The 24,450-nt window shown below is 39.8% G+C and overlaps 1 protein-coding gene across 8 annotated transcripts in view; it reads right to left on the bottom strand.

Moving 5' to 3' along the window:
- Positions 1–23,743, bottom strand: part of ST7 (suppression of tumorigenicity 7) — a 323,508-nt gene extending 299,765 nt beyond the window's left edge. For 2 of the 8 annotated variants that reach the window (XM_045191456.3, XM_045191455.2), the window contains exon 1: positions 23,394–23,607. In XM_045191456.3, coding sequence (XP_045047391.1) covers positions 23,394–23,544 — 151 coding nt within the window. In that variant the 5' untranslated portion in view covers positions 23,545–23,607. Of the gene's footprint in view, positions 1–23,393 lie in introns of all 8 variants that reach the window. The other 6 variants (XM_024555762.3, XM_024555765.3, XM_045191454.2 and 3 more) reach the window with 6 other exon arrangements.
- Positions 23,744–24,450: the final 707 nt, after the last annotated feature.

Below are 24,450 nucleotides of genomic sequence, written 5' to 3'. Positions count from 1 at the left end.
ACAGGGGTGGGGGCGGGGGCGGGGAAGTAGACAGGAGGGCAGAGCTCAGGAGGTAATGCAAGCAAAGCTTGGACTGCTGCTCACCTCCTGCTGTGCAGCCTGGTTCAGTTCCTAATAGGCCAGGGACTAGTACAGGTCCGAGGCTTACAGGTTGAGAACCCGGGCCTGGGGCTACTAGGTTGGAATTTGAGGTATCAACATGAATTCATGATTTCAAAAGAGACAGGAAATGGATAGAGATAAAGAAATATACAGGTAAATGTGCATATACATACATTCCCTTACTCTATCCTTAGAGAGGACTGGGATCAATCAGCAACACCCAATAGCAATAACTACTTTGTGCCCAGATCTTGGTTACTAAATATTTTCTCCAAAAAAGGAAAAACAGATTATTACAAAAATCACTCATTCCAAAGTTATAACAAATGAAGTACAAGTTGAGACTGAAACTTCTTAGAAAGTAGTCCAAGTCCTCAAAGAATGACTGGGATTATGTCAAAAAGGTATAGAAGCCAGCTTGAAGGTACGTACACTGGCCAAACCTGGGAGAATCTGAGTATGAAAATAGTAAAGAGAGTAACAAATTACAGCCCACTGAATAAAACAGGAAACTAGGAGTCCACACTGGTATAAATAAATAAACACCTTAAAAGTCTGGTGAAAAACTTAGTTTCAAAGTGCTTCTCCGCAAAATTCTAACTACATAAGGACTAAGAATACCTTTACAGTAAGGAGTCCTTCCGATAACACCTTAATCAGGTGATCAAAATGAGCACCAACATAATGGGACAAACAAAAATCATAGACTACCTGATGAGATGCAGTGAGGAAAACATAGAATCACTACTCTGATATTGTGGCCAACGATGCATACATAACCTGAACTTAATCATGAAAAACCAATGGACAAACCCAAATTGAAGGGCATTCTACAAAACAAGTGGCATGTATTCACCAAAAGTACCTAACTCATAAAAGTCAAGGGAAGACTGAGAACTGTTCCAAATTAAAGAAAACTGGAGGCAGAGCAACTAAACACAAAGCAGGACTGCAAACTGGATCCTTTTGCTATAAAGCACATTATTGGCAACACTGGTGAGACTCAAATAGGGTCTGAAACTAGGTGGTGGTATATAATTTCTGATTTTGGTAGTTTTACTATGGTTATATAGAACATCCTTGCTTATAGAAAATGCACACAAAAGTAAAGTATAAGATACCACATCAACAATGTACTCCCCAACGGTTCTGAAAAGAAAAATTAAAAAAAAAAAAAATGGACTATCCTTTCAACTTGTTGTAAGTTTGAAATTATTTTACAAAAAAAGTTTAATTAAGAAAACAATGAGTCAGGACTGCTAGAGGAGTCTCCACATAGACTGTCAGTTGTTCCTGTGACCAACACCAAATAGAAGGGCTCAGATTCTAAAGAAACATGCACTGAGGGGTAGAAGACCTAGGCCCCAGAGTCCAGGGGCTGACAGGCCTGAACACACCATGCTGTAGGAGTGTAAGACTCTAGAAGGACAGGTCACAGTCCTCAGGAACCTTGTCTCAGGACAAGGAGATTGGGAGCTAATGAGATATATATATTATGTGGGGCATTTAGAATTTGGGGTACTTGGAACAACTGGAATTCAGGTAAACTTGCAGATGAATCATCTAGCATCCATGATGAGAAAAGTGAGTGATTTTTAACATGTTTAAGGACTTCCAGCCAAGATGGAGGCATAGGAAGACACACTCTGCACCCTCACACAACCAAAAGAAGGACAACAACAAATGTAAAAACAAAAAACAACCAGAACTGACAGAAAATCGAACTGTATGGAAGTCCGACAACCAAGGAATTAAAGAAAAAGCATTCATTCAGACCCGTAGGAGCGGCAGAGACGGGCAGCAGGGCAGAAATGACTCCTGGCAAGGCAGCAGCTGGTGGAGGGGGCAGTCCCACATTCTTATGCACATAAACCGGGAGGAACAACTGGGAGGGTTGAGACAGACTGCGCAACCCAGGGTTCCAGCGTGAGGAAATAAAGCCTCAAACCTCTGACTGAAAACACCTGTGGGGGTTGAGGCAGCAGCGGGAAAAACTTCCAGCCTCACAGGAGAGTTTGATGGAGAAACCCACAGGGTCCTAGTGCGTAAACAAGCCCACCCACCCAGGATTCAGCACCAGGTGGGCCCAATTTGATTTCAGGTAGCAGGGAGAGTGACTGAAAGCCAGCAGAGAGAGGAACAAGCAGCACTGTTCCCTCTCAAACCCCTCCCCCACATATAGCATCACAACGCAGCCACGTGGCATGCCCTGCCCTGGTGAACACCTAAGGCTCCGCCCCTTATTACATAACAGGCCCACCGAGACAAAAAAAAAAAGGCCCAAATGAAAGAACATATCAAAACTCCAGAAATAATACAACTGAGCAACAAAGAGATAGCCAACCCATCAAATGCACAGTTTAAAACACTGGTAATCAGGATGCTCACGGAATCGGTTGAGTATGGTTGCAAAATAGAGGGAAAAGTGAAGGCTATGCTAAGCGAAATACAGGAAAATGCACAGGGAACCAACAGTGAAGGGAAGGAAACCAGGACTCAAATCAACAGTTTGGAGCAGAAGGAAGAAAGAAACATTCATCCATAACATAATGAAGAAACAAGAATTCAAAAAAATGAGGAGAGGCTTAGGAAACTCCAGGACATCTTTACATCTTTAAACGTTCCAACATCTGAATCATAGGGGTTCCAGAAGGAGAAGAGGCACAGCAAGAAATTGAAAACTTATTTGAAAACACAATGAACGAGAACTTCCCCAATCTGGCAAAGGAAACAGACTTCCAGGAAGTCCAGAAAGCTCAGAAGGTCCCGAAACACTTACACCCAAGGAAGCACACACCAAGGCACATCATGATTACAATACCCAAGATGAAAGATAAGGAGAGAATCCTAAAAGCAGCAAGAGAAAAGGAGACAGTTACCTTACAAAGGAGTTCCCCTAAGACTATCAGCTGATTTCTCAAAAAAAACCTTGCAGGCAAGGAGGGACTGGAAAGAACTATTCATAGTCATGAAAGGCAAGGAACTACATGTAAGATTACTCTATCCAGCAAAGCTATCATTTAGAATGGAAGGGCAGATAAAGTGCTTTCCAGATAAGGTCAATTAAAGAAGTCATCCTCACCAAGCCCTTATTATATATGAAATGTTAAAGGGATTTATCTAAGAAAAAGAAGATAAAACACATGAACAGTAAAATGACAACAAAGTCACAGTTATTAACAACCGAACCTAAAAAAACACAAACAAAAATGAACTAAGCAAACAACTAGAACAGGAACAGAATCCCAGAAATGGAGATCACATGGAGGGTTATCAGCAGAGGAGTGGGTGGGCAGAGGGATTGAAGGTACAGGGAATAAGAAGCATAAATGGTAGGTAGAAGATAGACAGGGGGAGGTTAAGAATAGTATGGGAAATGTAGAAGCCAAAGAACTTACATATATGACCCGTGGAAATGAACTAAAAGGGAGGAATGTGGGTAGGACGGGGTGCACAGGGCAGAGGGGAATAAAGGAGGGGAAATGGGACAACTGTAATAGCATAATCAATAAAATATATTTTTAAAAAAGATGTTCAAGAGTATGAGCATGATGGAATTGTACATGAAGTAAACTTTGAGTAAAGCATAGAATATGAAGGTGAGTATTGAATATCATGCAAGAAACGTTCATTGAAGCTAATGGCAATAGATCTGGAATGTTAGGTTTAGATGTCTCTATTTTATTTGCTAAACTACAGAAAGACATTAAAGGATTTGAAGCAAAATCCCAATATGTAGGATACATTAGCACAGATTACAGGCAGGAAGATCAGTTGGAAGATTATTGAAATAAGATTATAAAGGCTGAAATATAGGCAGAAGTAGGAATTGAAGAGAGATTCTTGCGGCACTAAAACATGACAGATTTTGCCAACTGAACACACGTAAAGCAAAACACAGACGAAAATAATTATGAGCCTTGAAAGTGGCAGGATCCTTAAGAGATATTGAGCTATATTGGGAGGAGAAGAGCTGAAGTTAGTGATCTGCAGCTCAATAAAATCCAATAGGCAGGTGAAAACGCAAACCTGGAAGTTAGGAAAAGTTCAGAGAAGAAATATAGATCTAACTTTCATCCATATGAGATTACTAAAGGATACAGCATAAGAAGAGAAGATTGCTGAAAACATAACCTTTACAAATGCCTCTTGTTAAGAAATAGAGACCATTTTTTTTTTAATGGTTCAGGGAGTCAGAGAAAAATGCTTTATACTAGGTATTTTCCATTTGCCCCTCCAGGTCTACTTCCCACCTTTCCCCAACCCTGCTTGCCCTCTGGCATCTGATTGGATTGAGCCAATGAGAGATCCCAACAAGGAATTAAGAGGGCAGGAGGAGAATAGGAGCAAAGCATTTTTCCTTTGCCTCTTAATGGGGTGTCATCTCAGAGTCACAGATTGGCCCTGTCTCTCTAGTGAAGATCACACCTACCTCTCCAGGTTCCATTAACTGCTGCTTCCTCTTGTACCTTCAGACCTTACATGGTAATGGTCCCTGCTGCTGCTAGCTCCACAGTATTGCACTCTTATGTTATTAGTAAAATATCCTTTATTGTTACCCTATCCACATCTTAAATCCTTCTCAATTAACAATTTGAATATATGATCTGTTTCCTGCTGAAACCTTTATTAACACAGTGTCCTAACTTTTCCAGCAATTATTCTCCATAACATATCAAAACATTTAACTTCCCCCACTCAAACATCCTTATACAGTCACACCTCAGTACTCGTTGGCTTCAGAACTTGTCAAACTCTGTACTGGTACATGCATTCTGACATGAAAAAATGTTTCAGCACTTGACACTTGCTCAGGACTCATTGTACTTGCTTAACTTGTATGATCACCACGCCACTCCACAAGAGAAAATGCTTCATCACTCATCACTGGCCTGCTACTCAGAGCCCCTCTCTCACAGTGAAACAGAGGTCGTAGTGTCAATCTCACAGTAGCTCACGAGCAGTGCAGAACCCCTATATATTCCTCGTTACTGTCTTGTACTTTTGTGCATTTTAAGTGCTAATCATGGGTGGAAAAAAGGTTAAAAGTGATACCACTAAGCCTAAAAGACGGTTAATAGAACCTCAATCCAAAAGAAAAAAGAGATCATAACTAAGTATGAGAGTGGTGTAGGTGTGACTGACATCACTCTTATGTTCAAGATGCCAAGAACAAAGACCTTGATGATAGTGAAAAATAAGGAAATGATCAAAGCAGCAAGTGTTGCTAAAGGTGTAAAGTCTGTGAGTAAGCAATGTTCACACTGAAAGTTGAAAAATGGCTTTAAATCTATATTAATGAAAAACAGTTAGTGGGTGACAGCATTTTTGAGGCAATAATTTGAGAGAAAGCTAGGCAACTGCATGCTGATCTATTAAAAGACAAGCCTAGAACACGTGATGAGAGCACAGAAGTATTGAGAGCCAGTCATGGATGGTTCAATAAATCTAAAAAAGAAAACTGGCATTTATAGTGTGGTGAGGCTTGGAGAGGCAGCCAGTGACAATAAAGAAGCTGCTGAAAGTATGTCACCAAGTTTAGGGAATGTGTAGAGGCTGAGGGTTTTGTCCCCCAATAAGTGTCTAACTGAGACGGGACTGGTTTGTTCTGGAAGAAAATGCCTGACAGAACCTACATCACACAAGAGGAGAAGGCACTGCCAGGGCACAAGCCAATTAAGGACAGGCTTAACTGTGTTGTTCTGTGGGAATGCTACTGGGGATTGAAAACTTAAACCTCTACTAGTGTATCACAGTGAAAGTATCTACTAGTGTATCACCAGTTTTCTAGAGAAAGAATGTGATAAAAAGTCAGTTAAGTGTGACATGAAGGGCCAATATTAAAGCTTGGGTAATGAGGCAGTTCTTTACAGAGTAGATGGACAAAGTTTTGGCCCCAATGTGAAAAAATATTTGCAGGAAAATGAACTGCCTCTGAGGGCTTTGTTAATTATGGACAATGCTCCTGCCCACCCTCCAGGCCTGGAGGACAACTTACTGGAGGAGTTCAGTTTCATAGCCATGAAGTTCTTGCCCCCTAACATAACTCCTCTGTTCAGCCCATGGGCCAGCAGGTCATTTCCAACTTCAAAAACCTCTATACAAAGGTCCTTTTTCAGAGGTGTTTTGAAGTAACCTCAGAAATACAGTTGACCCTCAGAGAGTTCTGGACAGACCATTTTAATATCCTCCACTGTGTCACTCTCATAGATGAAGCCTGACCGAAGTTTCTTACAAGACCATGAACTCTGCCTGGAAGAAACTATGGCCAGAAGCTGTATCTCCGAGGGACTTTGAAGGCTTTGAGGATGGTCCCAGTAGCCCAATAGTGGAGCATATTGTGTATCTGGGCAAGTCCATGGGCTTGAAGGTCAGTGATGAAGATGTCAAAGAGTTAGGGGAGGAGCCCAGAGCAAGCTGAGCAGTGAGGAACTGCAGGAACTTCCAAAAGAGCAACAACAGATAGTGGCTGAGGGAATTTTTTCAGAGGAGGAGGAGGGAAGGGAGGAAGTGTCTACTGCACTGATAAAAGAAATGTGCAGTAAATGGACTGGAGTTTGAACCTTTGTGGAAAAGTATCACCCAGACAAAGCTCTAGCAAACCAAAATGTGGACCTGTTTAATGAATAATGTTATACTGTAGAAACATTCTGAAGACAGAAACAAGTTTGTCTTGATAGGTTTTTAGTGAAACTCTCTAAATCTACATCACCAATAGTGTTCAGTAAAGCCAAGAGACAGAAAACAAAGAAACCCCTGAGAAATCTTAAATTTTCTTGGAAGAGGGCTCCTCTTCCAACAATTAAGCCCTCTCCTCCTCCTCCTCTTCCTCTACTTTGTCACCATCCCACTATGCCAGGAACTCCTCTCAGTACAGGTAAAATGAAGTTAAATTTTATTTTATTTTTATGTAATTAATTGCTTTTTATCCATATCTGTTTAGTTTTAAGGTTCTGCATTACAAAACAATCTCATTACTTAATATTAGCCCAATACAATGTGAAAGTTCTGGGGAACTTTCACGAATTATATCTAATTATAGATAATTATATCTATTTCTTTTTTTTTAAGATTGTATTTATTTATTTTTAGAGAGAGAGGAAGGAGAAAGGGAGAGAAACATCAGTGGGTGGTTGCCTCTCATGCGCCCCCTAACTGGGAACCTGGCCCACAACCCAAGCCTATGCCCATACTATGAATTGAACTGGCATCCCGTTGGTTCACAGACCAGCACTCAATCCACTGAGCCACACTAGCCAGGGCTAATTACATTATTTCTTATGGGAAAAATTTGTTTGGTACTCATCAGTTTTGGCACTTGTCACAAGCTCCAGAATGAGTAACGAGTACCAAGGTACCACTGTGCTTCAAGAAAAAAAAATCCTCATATTAAGTTCTACTCAAAAGCCTTTGTCTAACTGGTCCATTCAATCCCTGGTCTCTTCTGTTGACTTTCAGGATGCTGAGCTCCAGGACATCAGAAATAGGATTCATTCTCACTAACGCTTTAGAAACTGGTACCTCCAGGGAAAAGAAACTCTGAAAGCATCAGAAAAGCTTACTCCTGCAGATCAGAAAGCAGCCTCTATTTCCCTGGAAAGAGACATGTTGTTCTACATATACTGGACTCCTACCCATATTCTCCTTTATGAAGGATGGCTCCTGACCACGAGCTGCTGGGTACTAGGAAGAACTGGACATACTCCTAGAGCCAAAAGCCAGCCTTTCCTTCCTTGTGTGACAGCACAAAAGGTATTAATGTTAGCATGTGCACAGATGTAATCACCCTGTCCATCACCTGCAAAAAAGATTTCAAATTCATACTTTACCAAGACCTTAATTCGCCCACCCCCACCAATCCAAGAGACTTTCCTAGGCCGTGGTTCCTAGGCTTTCTGTGACACAGAATTAAAAAAAGGGAGGCAGAGAAGGACTAGACCTGAGAAGCAAGAGGAGGACCTTAGAGAGTAGAAGGAAGAGAAAGGCTTATTGGAAAGAGGTTAAATCAATGTCTGCAATTAGATTCTGAGGGTAAAAGCCCAGCTGACTGGAATAGGAGAGAGAACCAAGGATGGCAGGGGACAAACAGGAAACAAAGGGAATACCAGAAACACTACTGGGGTTAATGAACTGTATCTCCTTGAAGATACAACAGTATGGAATGAAATCACTTTCCAACCATCTTTTTATTGTTGTTGGTAGGGCTGTGCTTCTTTAAAATACCACCATGCCCTGGCTGGGTAGTTCAGTTGCGGCCTCATCCCATACCCCAAAAGGTTGCAGGTTCCATTCCTGGTCAGGGCATATACCTAGGTTGTGGGTTTGATTCTGGTGGGGACGGAGCACGGTACAGGAAGCAATGGATCTCTCTCTCCCCATCTCTCCTCCTTTCCCCCCTCCCTCTCCCACCCCAACTCTCTCTTCTGCTCTCTATCTAAAATCAATGAACATATCCTCTGGTGAGAATTAACAAAAACCACCATTCTGGGACTAACTGGTCTGATCTGGCAAAAATTAGATTATAATTACAAACCAGATGCCTTTCTTCCTTCCCACCCCTCTCTCACCTGGAAGTATGAATTTTCTTTCCCACAAGAGCTGCCTCTACACCATAAAAATTCCAATAAATGGGAAACTCTCTTTCCAGAGAAACACACCAGAAATCCACTTACTTTAAAACTCACAACATCTACATATTTTGGAATACAGTCACATTTCCAACCCACTAAGCCACATCAGTCAGGGCTACCTACAGTCACATTTTCAAAAGAGTAGTTTGGAATACAGAGCCTATACCTTGCTTACTAAATGGGTTCAACAGACTTAGATTACAGAGTGGAAGGAAAATTGTGAATGTATCATTATCTATAGAATCAGAATGTTAGAACTACAAGGGCCTTTCAAAAAGAGTATAGACATTTTTAATGCTCCTCAGAACAGTGGACAACATGGAAACAAAAGAGAAACAGAAATTAGTTGTTAGTTTATACTTGTATCTAATTATAACTCACAATCTCAGATTCCAAATTTTTGTTTTCATCACAAAAAGTCTTATGCTCACTAGTTTATAGTATAGGAAAAAAACAATCCTTTAAAACAAATATATAGTAAATATTTTGAATAGATGTATACAGTTGGAAATGCAAATTAAAATAACAATATATCATTTAGCACTCATCAAACTAGCAAGAACAGTAAAGATTTGGTGAAGATGTTAAGAAATAACATACAGATTAATAAAGTGTATTCATTTTAACCAGGTATGAAGCTGCTATTGCTATTGTTATAAATGTCTCCTCAAAATTGAAGGGGAACAAAAAACATGGAAACAAATATGTATGTAACAAGAAGAACAGATAAATTTAAAGAAAGAAAAAAAGAAAAGAAAGAAAGCGAGAGAGAAAGGGAGGGAAGAAAGAGAACTACTAGTCTAGAGGCTGACTCAAAAAAAAAAAGCTGATTGAGTTAGGCACTGAGAATTATAGAACAAGGTCAATATTATCGTAGTAGCAGAAACAGTAGCTAAAACTAAATGTCTAAAATGTATTCAGCACTTAGACTGTGGTAGGTACCCTGCTGAGGCTTTACTTATTTAATCCTATGATCCTAAATTACAGATAAAGAATAACCAGAATTAAGATCACAAAAATGGTAAATGACTTGAACCCACACTAATCATGTGCTAAAATATGGTAAGGGTACCAACACATTTTACTACAGTCAGTAATTTAGAGTGGCAAGGCTAAAAACAATTAACAGAAGAAAAAAAAATGTCCCATGGGCCTCCCAGAACACTGGACCAGCTGGATCTGCAGACCTGCCCCTGGGACCAAGACTTGCACAGGCTGCCTGACCAAAGCCACTCTTCAATGTACCCAGCAACGGGAACTGTTGACAGGGGAAGATGGGACAGTGGTCCTGAGCCCCAAGAGCTAGAAGTGACAACAGTGCAGCCTGAACACTCACAGGCAGCAGTGGGAACTACTGGCTGTCAGTAGGGGTACGGGAGCACTGGTGGACAATTCTGGTTCAGAATTATTACTATTTATTCATACCAACATATCCTTAGTCTTCCACCCTCCACTGACTATAGCCTGAGAAATCCATGTTTATTTGAGTTACCTTGTGATCAGGGCAAAAAAGGAGACAGAAATGATAGAAACCCACAAATAGAAAAGTGAATCCCTTGACATTTTACAATACTTTATCACATCATGGTTGGTTTGATTTACTAATAGCCATCTTATTTCAAAAATAATGTATGATACATTAATTTTTATTGATTTGAGAATTTTAGCATTCCATTTGGTATAACACACTATATCCTGTGGTAAGAAAGCTAGACAGGTAATCATAATGATACAACATTGTGCTACAAGAAGCAATGGTTACTTGTTCATTGATGCCTCTAAGAAGAAGGGGTTGAAAGCCATGTGGCAGTACTGGGAGAGAACAGTTTTCATTTAAATGCAAAATGAAAATAATGTCATTTCACAAATACAGTTGGGCTTTCTGTCTAGGACGATTTGTGAACTTTTCCTAAACTGTGTAAAATCCCCACCAAATAAAACTATTTGAAAGGACTGACAATGATTAGCTGCCATTTTGTTGTCTTTGGGTTGCTAGCCAATGCTAAAAAGAGATTTCTATAAAGCTAAATATTAATAGCATTCACACATCAGTAGCATATTTTTAAGGAAATATAACATTGAAATAATAAATGATAGCAACAAAGCAGTGTGATCCATTACTAAGATACTATCTTAATGTCTAAATATTTTTATACCTTTTGTTTTCACAGGCGTTACAAACAGAAGAATATACATTAAACACAACTTTACATTTTACTTCTAAATCATGTTTATTCGCAGAGAGTAGGCTAGACATGAAACAATGGATGGCCATAATGTTCAAGACATGGCAAGAAAAAAAGCACTTGCCTGTGACCATTGATTGTTACATAATTCCATTTCCCTGGCTAGTCCCAGCCTGCTAATCACTATATTTACTGATATCATTTAAGTTTTCTCTTTGGCTAACTAGTAGTAAATCTTTGTTTTCTCTTAGAAGCTGGAGACGGTTTTCATCCAAGCTTTGAATTTAAATCCTCTCCAGCTTGAGCAGAAACATATCTTATGTTTCTTTAGTATCTTATTACTCTTCTCCAACACATATATTCTCATAGTTAAAACTAAAAATGCTCCTCTTTAAGTATTATAATTCCTTTGTTTTTAAAAATTACCAGATATTGTTAAATTATTTTCTGAAAGTGTGCAATAAAAAAATCACTTCATGCAAAAATCAAATATTTTTAGGAATACTTTTATATCAAAAACTAATTAGTGTCTGCATCTTCACTCAAATGTAATTGGTGTTATGTTGTCATCACTTCTGTATCTCCCTCCAAGAATATGATCGTTCAAATAATTTAAAAGAAAGAAAAGTTTATTCTTAGAATGGCTTTTCCAACTGGTTGGGTTTGCTATTAGATTTTTTATATTACATTTCAGACTTTTATTTAATGATAATGTATATATACAACTTCCAGTTTAGAGGAAAAAAACAATTCAGAATCAAGTTTCTAATATTTAAAAACCACAATTTAGCCTCTCACACTTCATCACTCAAATGTAAATGTTAACAATTTAAAACACTCACTTTGTTAAAAGGGCCAAATAAACTAAGAAAAAATTTTCTCTCTACTCCATAATGTCCAGTACTCTGAGCCTGAACTGAGAAAAATATAACTTTTGTTTTATTTTAAATAAAAGATATAAATGAGGATTGGAATTCCCCTCCCCCTCCAGCAGAGTCCAAGAAAAAAGCGCAAATCAGATCATACCAGTTCTTACTCTGTGACACTATAACAATCTAAATATATGTCACAGAAAGAAAACAACTGAATCAAGTCGATGCAATAAATTGAGAAACACCTGAAGAAAATTACTTTATTAGTTCTATTAATAATGCTCAATAAACAGTACCTATCAAATAAATTAAAAAGATCAATTTGGTAAAGAAGTAAATTTCATTCTCTTATTCCCAAGAAGAAACTAGAAACTGAAAAAACTTAACAGAGGGAAGAACTGTAAGCATTCTATTACCTATTGTTAATCAAATAACACTTTAGAATGATATTACAACAGAATTTAAAACAAAACCATAAAACACCTTCTACCTCTAAATAACACATAAATCCAAACTGCTTATTTTTAAAAGCCAGTTCTTTTTTAAAGACTATTTTATGCCTCAGAAATTTTCAAGTAATTGTGCTATTTTACATTGTTAGGCTTTTTTATTAAATTTTTTTAAGCCTTCCTTACTAACCTAAGAGATTTCTTTAAAATCCTCAACAAGCTTGCTCAAATTTGCATAAAGACTGACACTTAACCAAAATCCTGTATTACATTTGGAAGTCAAGAAACAAAAAGTATTCTTATAACTAGTATACTTTCAGTTTCCTAAAATTCAGAGGGGAAAAATATTCTCTCTCAGATAAATGTTGCCTTATTTTGCTGATAGGTTTAATAACCCCAATTAAACAGTGACTCCTCTGGCCACAGACACAGCCTAATAAGAAAAACTGCTAGAACTAACTGGGCCTGTCAGATTCTCATTTTAGCCACAGTAGGTAGTGCGGAAATGTCCGCTACTTGAAGGACTGGTAACAGTAACACATGAACTATCCTGCTCCACTGTAACATCAAAAATGAATTTCATTATATACTCTCTCTTCCAAGAAACCCAAAACCCTTAATAGATACCTAAACAATAACATCTCAAATAGAATAAGGATGTCTGGAGATGTTCTTTCATGTTTACGACAGACATTCAGTAGTGTGATTACAAACAATCTATTATTCTGTTTAGTGTAATTTTTGGACATTCTTTAGATAGAATATGCATGTGGGATAAATGAGATCCCACTGTATTTTAACCTGTAATTTCTTGATGAGAGACAAAGCCCTTAGAATACAAACTTCCACAGAAACAAGTTATTACAATGCCTTGGATTTCTTGGATTTAAATAGTAGTTTACAATCTACAAAGTACTGTCCATTCACTTTACCATCTCCTGTGAAGTTGCATTCCAGTGGAGGGAGCCATTATTCACCAAGCTGAAAAGCCAAAGGCAAAGACCTCAACCATACAAATATTCAATAATGCCCAGGGTGATGCCTATTACAATTTATTTAAGAACTATAAACACTCCTTAAGTAGTATTTATCCAGATGTATATTTTCTTTTTAAAAATATTTTAGTAATTATGTTATTACAGTTGTCCCATTTTTTTCTCCCCTTTATTCTCCTCTGCCCTGTACCCCACCTCCCACAGCATTCCCCCACCTTAGTTCACATCCATGGGTCAAATATATAGGTTCTTTAGCTTCTCCATTTTCCATACTATTCTAAACCTTCCCCTGTCTGTTTTGTACCTACCATTTATACTTCTTATTCCCTGTATCTTATCTCCTATTTTTCCCCCTCCCTCTCCCCATTGATGACCCTCCATGTGATCTCCATTTCTGTGAATCTGTTCCTGTTCTAGTAGTTTGCTTAGGTTATTTTTTTTTAGGTTCAGTTGTTGATAGTTGTGAGTTTGTTGTCATTGTAATGTTCATACTTTTTATCTTCTTTTTCTGAGATAAGTCCCTTTAACATTTCATATAATGTAACTTGACCTTACCTGGAAAGCACTTTATCTGCCCTTCAATTCTAAATGATAGCTTTGCTGAATAGAGTAATATTGGATGTAGGTCCTTGCCTTTCATTACTTGGAATACTTATTTCCAGCCCTTCTTGTCTGTAAGATTTCTTTTCAGAAATCATCTCGTAGTCCTATGGGAACTCCTTTGTAGGTAACTTTTTCCTTTTCCCTTGCTGCTTTTAGGATTCTCTCCTTATCTTTAATCTTGGACAATGTAATTATGATGTGCCTTGGTGTGTTCCTCCTTGGGTCCAACTTCTTTGGGACTTGCTGAGCTTCCTGGACTTCCTGGAAGTCTATTTCCTTTGCCAGATTGGGAAAGTTCTCCTTCATTGTGTTTTCAAAAAAGTTTTCAACTTCTTGCTGTTCCTATTCTCCTTCTGGCACCCCTATGATTCAGATGTTGGAACAATTAAAGATGTCCTGGAGGTTCCTAAGCCTCTCCTCATTTTTTTTAATTCTTGTTTATTCATTCTGTTCTGGCTGAATGTTTATTTCTTCCTTTTGCTCCAAGTCATTGATTTGAGTCCCAGTTTCCTTCTCTTCATTGTTGGTTCCCTGTATATTTTTCTTTATTTCACTTTTCACAGCCTTCACTTTTTCCTCTATTTTGAGACCAGACTCAACCCATTCTGTGAGCATCCTATCAGTGTTTTGAACTCTGCACCTGCTGGGCTGGCTCTCTCTTCGTCGCTCAGCTGTATTTTTTCTGGAGCTTTCATCTGTTCATTCGGGCCGTATTTTTTTGTCTTGGCAGGCTTGTTACGTGGTAAGGGGTGGAGCTTTAGGTATTTGCCAGTGTGGGGCAACCACATCGCTGCATTGTGGAGCTGTATGTGGAAGAGGAGTCCGAGAGGGAACAATGCCACTTGTTCAGCTCTTCACTGGCTTTCAGTCACCTCCTCTACTACCCACAAGCAAATTGAGCCCTCCTGGTGCTGATTCCCAGGTGGGAGGGTTTGTGTACATTCTAGGACACTGTGGGTCTCTCCAACGAACTCTCCTGTGAGGCTGGAAGTTTCTCCCACCACCACAATCCCCACAGGTTTTTTCAGTGAAAGGTCTTAAGGCTTTATTTCCCCATGCTGGAACCCTGGTTTGTGCAGCCTGTCTCACACCCCAGTTGTTCTTCCCAGTTTATCTGCACCCAAATGTGGGGCCACCCGCTCTGCTAGACGCCGCCTCACCCACCCCGGTCCTCCAGCTGTTGCCTTGCCGTGACTCCTCTCCATCCCAGCTGCCCGTCTCCACCCCTCCTACCAGTCTGGATGAATGCTTCTTCTTTAACTCCTCAGTTGTTGGACTTCCATACAGTTTGATTTTCTGGCAGTTCTAGTTATTTTTTGTTTTGTTTTCAAATTTGTTGTTGTCCCTCTTTTGTTTGTGCGAGGAGGCAAAGTGTATCTACCTACACCTCCATCTTGGCCAGACCCAGGTGTATACTTTCTGTCAATCCCATTTCAGCCCCACATCTAGACAATCACTAAACTGTCCTGACCCAGCTGACCAATCATGCTTATACCATATTATCCCTCCTGCCCACAGTGTCTTCCTGATCTGAATTTCTCCTCTTAATATATCAGAACACTTTTTTCCCTCCCCTTGTCTTCAAACTCTTCCCCAGTTACCTCAGAAGTATCCTTTTATGTCTCTGAGTTTCATTTGTGAGCCAAATAATAAGCAGAGGAGTATTAGCAATAATCCTCTGAACCAAGGGCAAGAAAAACCTTAGTTGGCCATGTGTCCTTTATAGTAGATCCTGTAATCCCCTCTCCTCACTGTCCCCTCCCCACTCCCCCCTGCCCATTGTTAGATTGTTCTTAACTTCAATGTCTCTGGTTACATTTTGTTTCCTTTTTTCTTCTATTTATTATGTTCCAGTTAAAGGTGAGATCATATGGTATTTGTCCCTCACCGTCTGGCTTATTTCACTTAACATAATGCTCTCCAGTTCCATCCATGCTGTTGCAAAGGGTATAAGCTCCTTCTTTCTCTCTGATGCATAGAATTAAGGGGGAGGGTGGAGGTGAGGGAGGGAGGCGGGTTCAGCTGGGGTGGGGTGGAGGGATGGGGAGAAAAGGCACACAACTGTAATTGAATAACAATAAAAAATTAAAATTAAAAAAAAAAACCTTAGTTGGTGAAATAAAATAATGACCACCAGTGCTATCAATGTTGGAAGGCCTTAAAAACACCCAAAGTATCCATTTACTCTTTTCATGTACCATCACTGAGCAATGACCATATGATAAAAATATAAAGATGAAAAAGTCATAACCCCCATTCTCAAGCTCTTCTGGATCTACTAAGGAAAGAGTCCCTTTCAAAAATGTCCATCAAGTTCTCATTCTCATTAATATATTAATCTGCTTTTCCATTAAAATAGATGTTTAAATGTGTTCATTTCTATTGCTTCATTTAATAGGACAACGAGTATTAAAAGAGTACTAATTTTGCTTTGAACAATTTTCATTCCACAGGTAAAAAGAAAATATCATCTATATAGTTGTTTATATGGGACATAAACAGACTTATGGACAAGCTCAAGTTGCTGAACCACCAGTGATAAAGAAGGCAGCACCATGCCTGGCTCATGTAAGAACTAAATAATTGTTAATTCCTCATTCCTTCCTCGTTTCAATCTTCAGATTTACACTCAATCTTATTTTTAAGATCTAATTTCAACCATTCATGATCCGTGTTCATAGGTAGCAAAATACACTTGGAAGCATTAGTGAACATGGCAGTATATTAAGAGATATTACTTGTTCAGTACAGAAAATAAGTACAGAAACTGGAAGGGAAACAGCTGACATGGGATTGTGTGTCCCCATAATAATTGAGAGGAATTATGTAACTTCAGTTTCACAAGTACCTGTTTTTCCAAATGAAATGACTAAACAAACCAATGGACGGATGAATTAACCAGTGAATGAACACAGTTCAGAGTCAGTGAAATGGACTAGAACAACCAGGTATACAATATGTACTTGCCAATAATATTTATGTGCTCTGCTCAGCAGTCAGTGTTAAAGGTTATCTCATTTAGAGTTCAAATAAACTGTGAAAGATTATTGCCCTGGGATTTGAACTCAAATTCCTCAGTCCAATGGTCCTTTTCATCACATCACAGCTGGTATTTTGTTCTTTCAATAAGTATGACACTACTTTATGGAGAAAGAAATATTCCCATAAAAGTGGCAATAAAGCCAGTTTCCATAATTCTAAAACTATTTTCACTCTGGCTTCTCATATAAGCCTAGAAATGGTTTCTATAGTTAAGGAAGGGATGTGCAAATACATGAACTTAAAATTGTGCTTAAGTATTTCTCATCACTTCAAATTATGTTTCTGCATATTAAGTTTCATAATGCTTGCCAATATTGTTCTGAAAATTTTCCCAGATATATCTTTCTTCTACCCTATCCTTCCCCAAAGACAAATGGACCTTCAGTAGTGTGGTTACAAACAATCCATTATCCTGTTTAGTGCAATTTTTGGATATTGTTTTGGAAAAATATGCACATTGGTAGAACCCCAAGCACCATCCTTACAATTAATATAAGGTACTTAAATTTGCAAATTTTTTATGGTAAATGTGGCAAATGTGCTACCTCTTTTTGAAGTTCCAGGTTACGTTACACAAATTGTCTCCCAATGAATCAATTTTTGACTCAACATTCTTTATATTAAATTTAATTTATAATATGAACCAGAAAGATAAGTCTTCCTTAAATTCCACCCCTAAAGAATGGATCAAAACATGAATATTTTGGAACATCAGTTAACATTTTGGGGTAATCTTTGTAATTTAGAGTCAGTAAACACAATTCTCATCTCATAAGAAATGACTACATGATAGATTTCAAAATCATTTCCTAAAGACAGTATTACTGCTGAGTCACTGCAACCAAGTGACATAGTTTTTCATTCATTCAATAAATACATACTGTGTATGTGTTAGGCCCAAATACTCATTGTTCGAGATCCTGGGGATACAAAGCAAGGCAGACAAAACAAGACAAACGAGTTTATAGTCACATGGGGGACAACTATTACCCTGGGATGCAAAGTCTGATGATCTGACTCCTACAATAAACAAACAAACGTGAATTATATCAAACCATGCTCAGTGCTATGCAGAGAATTCAAACACTCTGACTGGATGGTCATTTTAGATTGAATCACAAGGGAAAACCTTTAAGAAAGAAGTAAATTTAAGAAAACTATCCTGCAAAAATCAAGTAGAAAAGCATTCTGGTGGAGGGAATAGCTAGTTCAAAAGCCAGAGGGTTAAGAAAGACATATTTAAGAATAAGACAGAATCGCAACATATCTGGAGGGTAGTGACCTTGACAAAGTATGGTAGAAATTCAGATAGAAGGGGTGGAAAGGGGTCAGATCACCAGACTTTGCAAGCCAGGATAGTACATGTGGATTTTGTTTTTGAGAAGGAAAGCCACTGAAAGAAGCCACGTAAAATCTGGAATTGTACCCACTAAGAATTAGAGTCCACACTGGAAAAAACATATTAAGTTCATGTAATTGTTTGGTTCTATACTCTGCGCTCAGTGAAATTTATCCTGAGACTGAAACAGAGTCCTAGAGCCAGAAAGAACCTGAAGAAATGTAAAGCTAGCACTCTACATTTATGGCAACTGAGGATCTGAGGAAAAAAGGCATCATTCAGGTTGCTTCATTAATGGCTCAGAAAAACGTCTCCAAAAATAAGAGCAACTAAGATGTCTGAGTTACATCCTCAACTCAAAGCTGACATTAATCAGATAATTGTCCTTTTGTATGTTCACACACTGGACCACCATGAATTAGATGTACATGACCCATTAGAGAATTTTTTAAGTTTTTGTGACAGCTCAATCTAAAGTTGAAAACTCAGATGATGCATATACCTAGTAATGTGTTTGATCAATTCCATTGTTCCTATCCCAACTCACTAGGTACACAATAACTTGAAGATTCATTCATGCAGTGAATGGTAAGGATCCACTACACATAAGGAATTATATTGGGAAATGAAGAACTAGTGTGGTAGTAGCTATGAAAACATGTATACAGAAAGAGAAACCTACATACACTGACACTTTTATACACCATGCAAGGTAAACATTGCCAACATGCATTTCACAAAGTTAGAAGAAATATTTCTTTCAACTGAAACAATAAGAAGGCAATATACAGGTAGTCCTTGAAGGATTGGTGGGATTTACAGATGGGAGAAGATTTTAAACAGGCAAAGCAGGAGCAAAAGACATAAATAAACTGAAAGCAGGCCCCTCCACATGAGAAGTTCAGTGTTAACTAAATTTAGAGCAACTATTTCCAATATGAAAATACTCAAAACTGAGCTGCACCTGAAGGTATTGTATTTTGCCATGTATAAAGCTCACTTTTTTGACCAAATTTCCGAGGGCAAATTATATGAGTATATATAATGCATATTATATATGAGTATAATGATTATATACCACATATCATAATTCCATGTATAATGCACACAAAAACATGGGTACACATTATACATGGCAAAATACATATTGTGAAATTTCAGTTCAGTAATGTGAGAATTTTGCATCTGTATTTGCATCACTTTAAATGACACACACACACACACACACACACACACACACAAAAGTTTTATAATATAAACAACAGTAAACCTAGGTCAGACTATTACTTTTGTTTTCCAAAAGGAATAAAATAGGATTTCAAAGATCTTTGAAAACTTGCTGCCCAGGAAACAGAAAAAGAATTGGAAAGTCACTTAAGTTGCACGTAACAAAAATGGCAAAAGTGTACATTTTAAGAAAAGGCATTATTATGCAAAGTGTTTTATATTCACCTTCTAAGAAAGTCCTACCAACATCACAGTATAAAGTAAGTTGTGGTACTATGTTTTAACCTATTTTATTGTTTTTTTTGAATAATATTCTGCATGGCTACTTCTACTTATTAAATTTCTGCCCTTCCAGAAAAGCATTGTTTTAGGATGTTAACTCACATGAAACTGACAAGTAATGATATGGCTTTTTGAAATCTTGTTAAAACTTCATTGTATTTTCGGTAAATCATAAAACTATTTTAATACTCTCCTATCCAACTTAAGGGCAGAGTATCAAAGAAGCAATTACCAAAGCTAACCAGTGTATGCTATTCCTAATATGTTTGCTTTCTCCATTTTCTTTCTGAAAGTTCATTTTTCATTATAAGATTTGGTTGTCTATATGAAGTTTTTTCTGTGTAGTCTAACAGAATACTGTGGAATTGGTTAAACTATCCCTGGCACAAGATCAATGCGATGAAGGGCAAGCAAATACACATGGTGGGAGTACAGAACAGTGAAACTAAGGCACAGCATGAAAAGAACCTTGAAGGTATTTTTACTTGCAAAACTCCACTTTGACACGAGAACTGCAAAGTTTCATTGTTCATTAATCCTTTTCCTTTATTGTTTTAAATTCCACATAATTCACAGTTCTCTGAATCCGACCTGTACTTTCACATATTCAGGCCTTTGTTTGGGAGGCCCATCTGTGTTCCCACCTCACAACTGTGGAATTCTTACCCTCCAAGGCTCAGTTCAAGAGAAGCTCCCACTTAGCATTAAGGCAAGGTGTACCCACATTGTAAACTCTATATTTAGCCTAAGTTTTACAAGCTTGTAATATCTTTCCCATCATAGCACCTATCACAATGAGATGTCACAATAGCACTTCTTATGCACAGAAGGCTTTCAAGAATTTTTTAATGGGTTTAGCACATTTACCACAAAATATGATCAAATGATGTTAGAAATATTAAAAGCTCCATCGGTGATGAAGATATGTAGAAAAACAAGCCAAGCAGACATCCAGAACAACTTGGGAACATTTTTACCAGATTCCACAACCTTGTAAGAGCAGAGCTGGGCCTGTGTCATGGAAGCCCTGGCTCCTCACTGCCTCACAGATCTACCCCCACTGCAGTGGTGTCCTCAGCTTTCCTGAGGAAGAAGGCCTGCAACACCCACAGCTCCCTAAAAAAAGCAGCCCTAGACTCAGCTGCCTCTCCTGGGCCACTTGCCCTCACCACTAGGAAGAGCAAGCACCACAGGGCTTAGCAACAGCAAACTTGTTCCATTAGAACCCCTTTTACATCTCCCTGCAAGAGTAAGTTCCACCATGGGAGGGTCCAAGGTCTGCCTCTCCCTCTAATTCTCATAGAAATAGCAGAGGTAGCTGCTCTTAGTGTGCTTCTCCTTTTACCTTCCTTTATCACTAAAATGTGCATAAAACCATTTTGAAAACAGAAGTTTAGCGTCACTGGGGAAAATAGCCTCAGGCTCACCTATCATGCGTCTAATGAGGTTGAATCCAGATGGCCTGTTGCAATTCTTCACATTTTTTCCCTATAAGCTCAAGTGAGAAATGTTTATTCAAATAAACAAAGGTATTTTTTGAGAAATGCTAGCTTTAACATTGCTGTTAGGTGCCCTCGTGTGGCTCAGTGGATTGAGCTCTAGCCTGCAAACGCAAAGGGCACAGGTCTATTCCCATAGCCAGGGCACATTTCTGGGTTCCAAGCCAGGTTCCCAGTTGGGGGTAGGCGAGGGGCAACAGATCTATGTATCTCTCACACGTTGTTGTTTCTCTCCCTTACGTTCTCCCTCCCTTCCCCTCTCTCTAAAAGTAAACAAATAAGATCTTTAAAATTGGTGTAAGAAGACCTAACAACTTCTTTCTTAAAAACTACACACATTCCCAACATGTACTTTGCTTTTTGCCTGTTCTGCATAAAGCATTAGTATGTAGTATTTATGGTCACATGCACACATATACACATATGGATGATTATTTAACCTACTTTAAGAAAATGTATATAAATGTTTGTTCTAAAATAAAATTTTTTAATGAGAACATTCCCATGTTCAAAACTGTACAATAACTCGTTTTGGGAGGAAAAAAATTAAACCTGCTTACCAATAAATATAAGATTCTCTTACTATGTATATTCAAACAAATTCTTAAAATTACAGGATTTTGGAACTAGAAAGTATCTAGAGATTTATTTACATAAGCAAGAAGACAGTGTTGTGACAAGCAGCCGCTCTAAAGATGAAAACCCAGAAAACCATGGTCTGTGCTTTGACTGAATCCAAGGGCTGAGCAGTGGCTAGTAAAATGGTAAGTGATTCTGGGGTGCAGAATTCTATCCACGTGGCAGGGGTCCTAACCCACGGGATACTATGAAACCAATGTAAATGTGAACATTAGTTCCAGTTAAAGTAATCAAGAGGTCCGAGGCTTATATTTAATAGCATAAGTACTAACACAGTGAGCACATTATCTCAAGTGTTCTAAAACTTGTGTCAGTAGAGTTAGCACACAGGAAAATGGACTTGTAGACGTGGACTCCCAGACTATGTAGATCACACACGAGATAGAAAATATACATATACACAGACGTATACATAGATTCAGGACTGTAAGAATTTCCCAAAATACTGGGACATTAAAACACAAAGCCAAATATATAATCTATCTAACCAGTCCCACTATTTCCAGATTTCAAGAAAGACTGTAACCCTTCTTGCAAAATATACTTTGCGTCTCTGGAGTTACTGTTGGTGTCAATTTTCTTCGTGGTTGTTTTCTAATGACTCAGTTGGCTGACTGCAAGTTTATTAAGAGCCTATTCTAATTACTTTCTGCAGTTGCGACCCTGGAAAAAACTTGCAGGGCCTGACTAGTTACCAGAGCCTTAGGAGGGAGGGGAGGGGAGACAGGAGCCCAGATCACTGGTTTCCTGCCTCCCTTTAGTCCCTCAGACACTGCGTTTGGTAACCTGACACGTCATCCCTACCCTTCACAGCGCCTTTGGGAATCCCTCTCTGGGTCTCAGTCTGAGCGACGACCCTCCCTGCCCCCACTCCAAACTCAGGGGGGTAAAACTGGGGCAGATGGAGGGCGCCCCTGGAACGTCCTGGCCCCGGGATTGGGGACGGCCCCTTTTGGGGGCTTAGCTACTGTGCACCGCGGTCAGCAGCCCAGGGGGCGCTCGCGGCCACGGAGTCCCACCAGCGTGTGGACACTGCGCCCGACTACTCTTCGGACGTTCGGCACCCACAGCCGAGAGGGTGTGAGGAAGGGCATAGTCTAACTCTGAAGAGCCCTCAGAGGTCACGCGCAGACATCAAGGGGGCGTCTGTGTGAAACTCCCTCGCCCCCCCATATCAGTCTCCCTCGGTGCCCGCCAACTAGCACCCGGGAGGGCGGCTAGCGGCTGGTTCGGGCCCAGGTGCCGTCGCCGCCTGCCAGGCCCGCCTGGTGGCGTTTGCCCGGTGCCTGCCCCCGGGGTCCCGGGGTCACGATGGCAGCCGGCCGCCCCCTAATGCCCCAAGGACCAGCCCGGCCACCAGAGGCCCAGCGTCCTCAGCGGGTGGCCGAGGGCACCGGGAGCACTGGCCCTAGCGCGCCCCGAGCAAGCCCAGGTGGCCGCCCCCACTGGCCGTGGCCCGCGCAAGTTGCCCTAACTTTCCGGGGCGGGGGAGGGGCGAGCTCGGGAGGCCCGGCTACCCCGGCCTTACCTGTACTAAAATTGTCATTGATTTTCAACGGCACCCGCAGAATGTAGACCAGGAAGAGCACTATGAAGAACCACACAGTCCAGAGATAAGTCCAAGACCAAACTATGCAGGATTTGAGGTGCTCCAGAAAGCCTGAGCCCGCTTCAGCCATTTTTCAGCGCTGCTCTCTGCTGCCGCTGTCTGTAGGAATGATTCACCCGCCTGGAGGCGCGGCTCACGCAGCCGTGACCGGCGCGCCGGGAGCCCGCCCGCCTGCCTGCCGCCTGGATCGCGGGTGCGGCGGGAAATCGCTCGAGGGCCACCGGCGCGCTTGCCTTCCCTTTTCCAGCCTTACTGCTAATTTTCCGAAGCCCGTACAAATGGCTTTCGTGGAGGGATCACGTGGCCCCTGCACTCTCACATTCTGATGCCATTTATATTTAATATGCTCACATTTAGATAGTTCAAAGGGGCACTGAGGGAAACTTGAGATAATAACAAATGTTGAGGACTTGCACATGCGAGGCACAGCTTTGTATAACCTCATTGAATCCTTCAATAACCCTCACTATATAGATAAGGAAACTGAGGTACAAAGCGATTGATTAGGTTACTTTCAACTGGGGGCAGAATTCATTTGCAGTATGGCAGATGCCAGGGTAGAGGTCCTAAACCCTTTGCTCCATTTCTTTCAGAATTCAGGCTCAGTGGGATGAACAAACCATAGGCAACTAGAAAAAGATATTTAAAAAGCTCCTGTCACAGGCTGGTATGCCTGAAGAGAAATCTAAACCAAGATTTTGGTTGCAGACGTGGTTAACCTTTGCTTTGGCTTCCTTGAATCACCACGGGCAGGGAGGGGGGGGGTCCCAAAGAAATGTCTTCAAAGAATGTTTATCCTCCAATCTGGGGGGCAATCACAGTTCAAACAACTCTTAGCCTGTTTTTAATATAAACAATTCTCTGGGATAATTTTGGCTTATTCTGAACTGGCTACTTTAAACAAGAAGTAACCCATAAACATTTTTTGTCAGTGCTAAGTAAAATGTTGCCCTTACCAAATAAAAATTTAGTCTGT

This window comes from Desmodus rotundus, chromosome 6 (genome assembly GCF_022682495.2).
Source record: "Desmodus rotundus isolate HL8 chromosome 6, HLdesRot8A.1, whole genome shotgun sequence".
Taxonomy (NCBI): Eukaryota; Metazoa; Chordata; class Mammalia; order Chiroptera; family Phyllostomidae; genus Desmodus; species Desmodus rotundus.
This window is presented reverse-complemented; position numbering and strand designations above follow the sequence as displayed.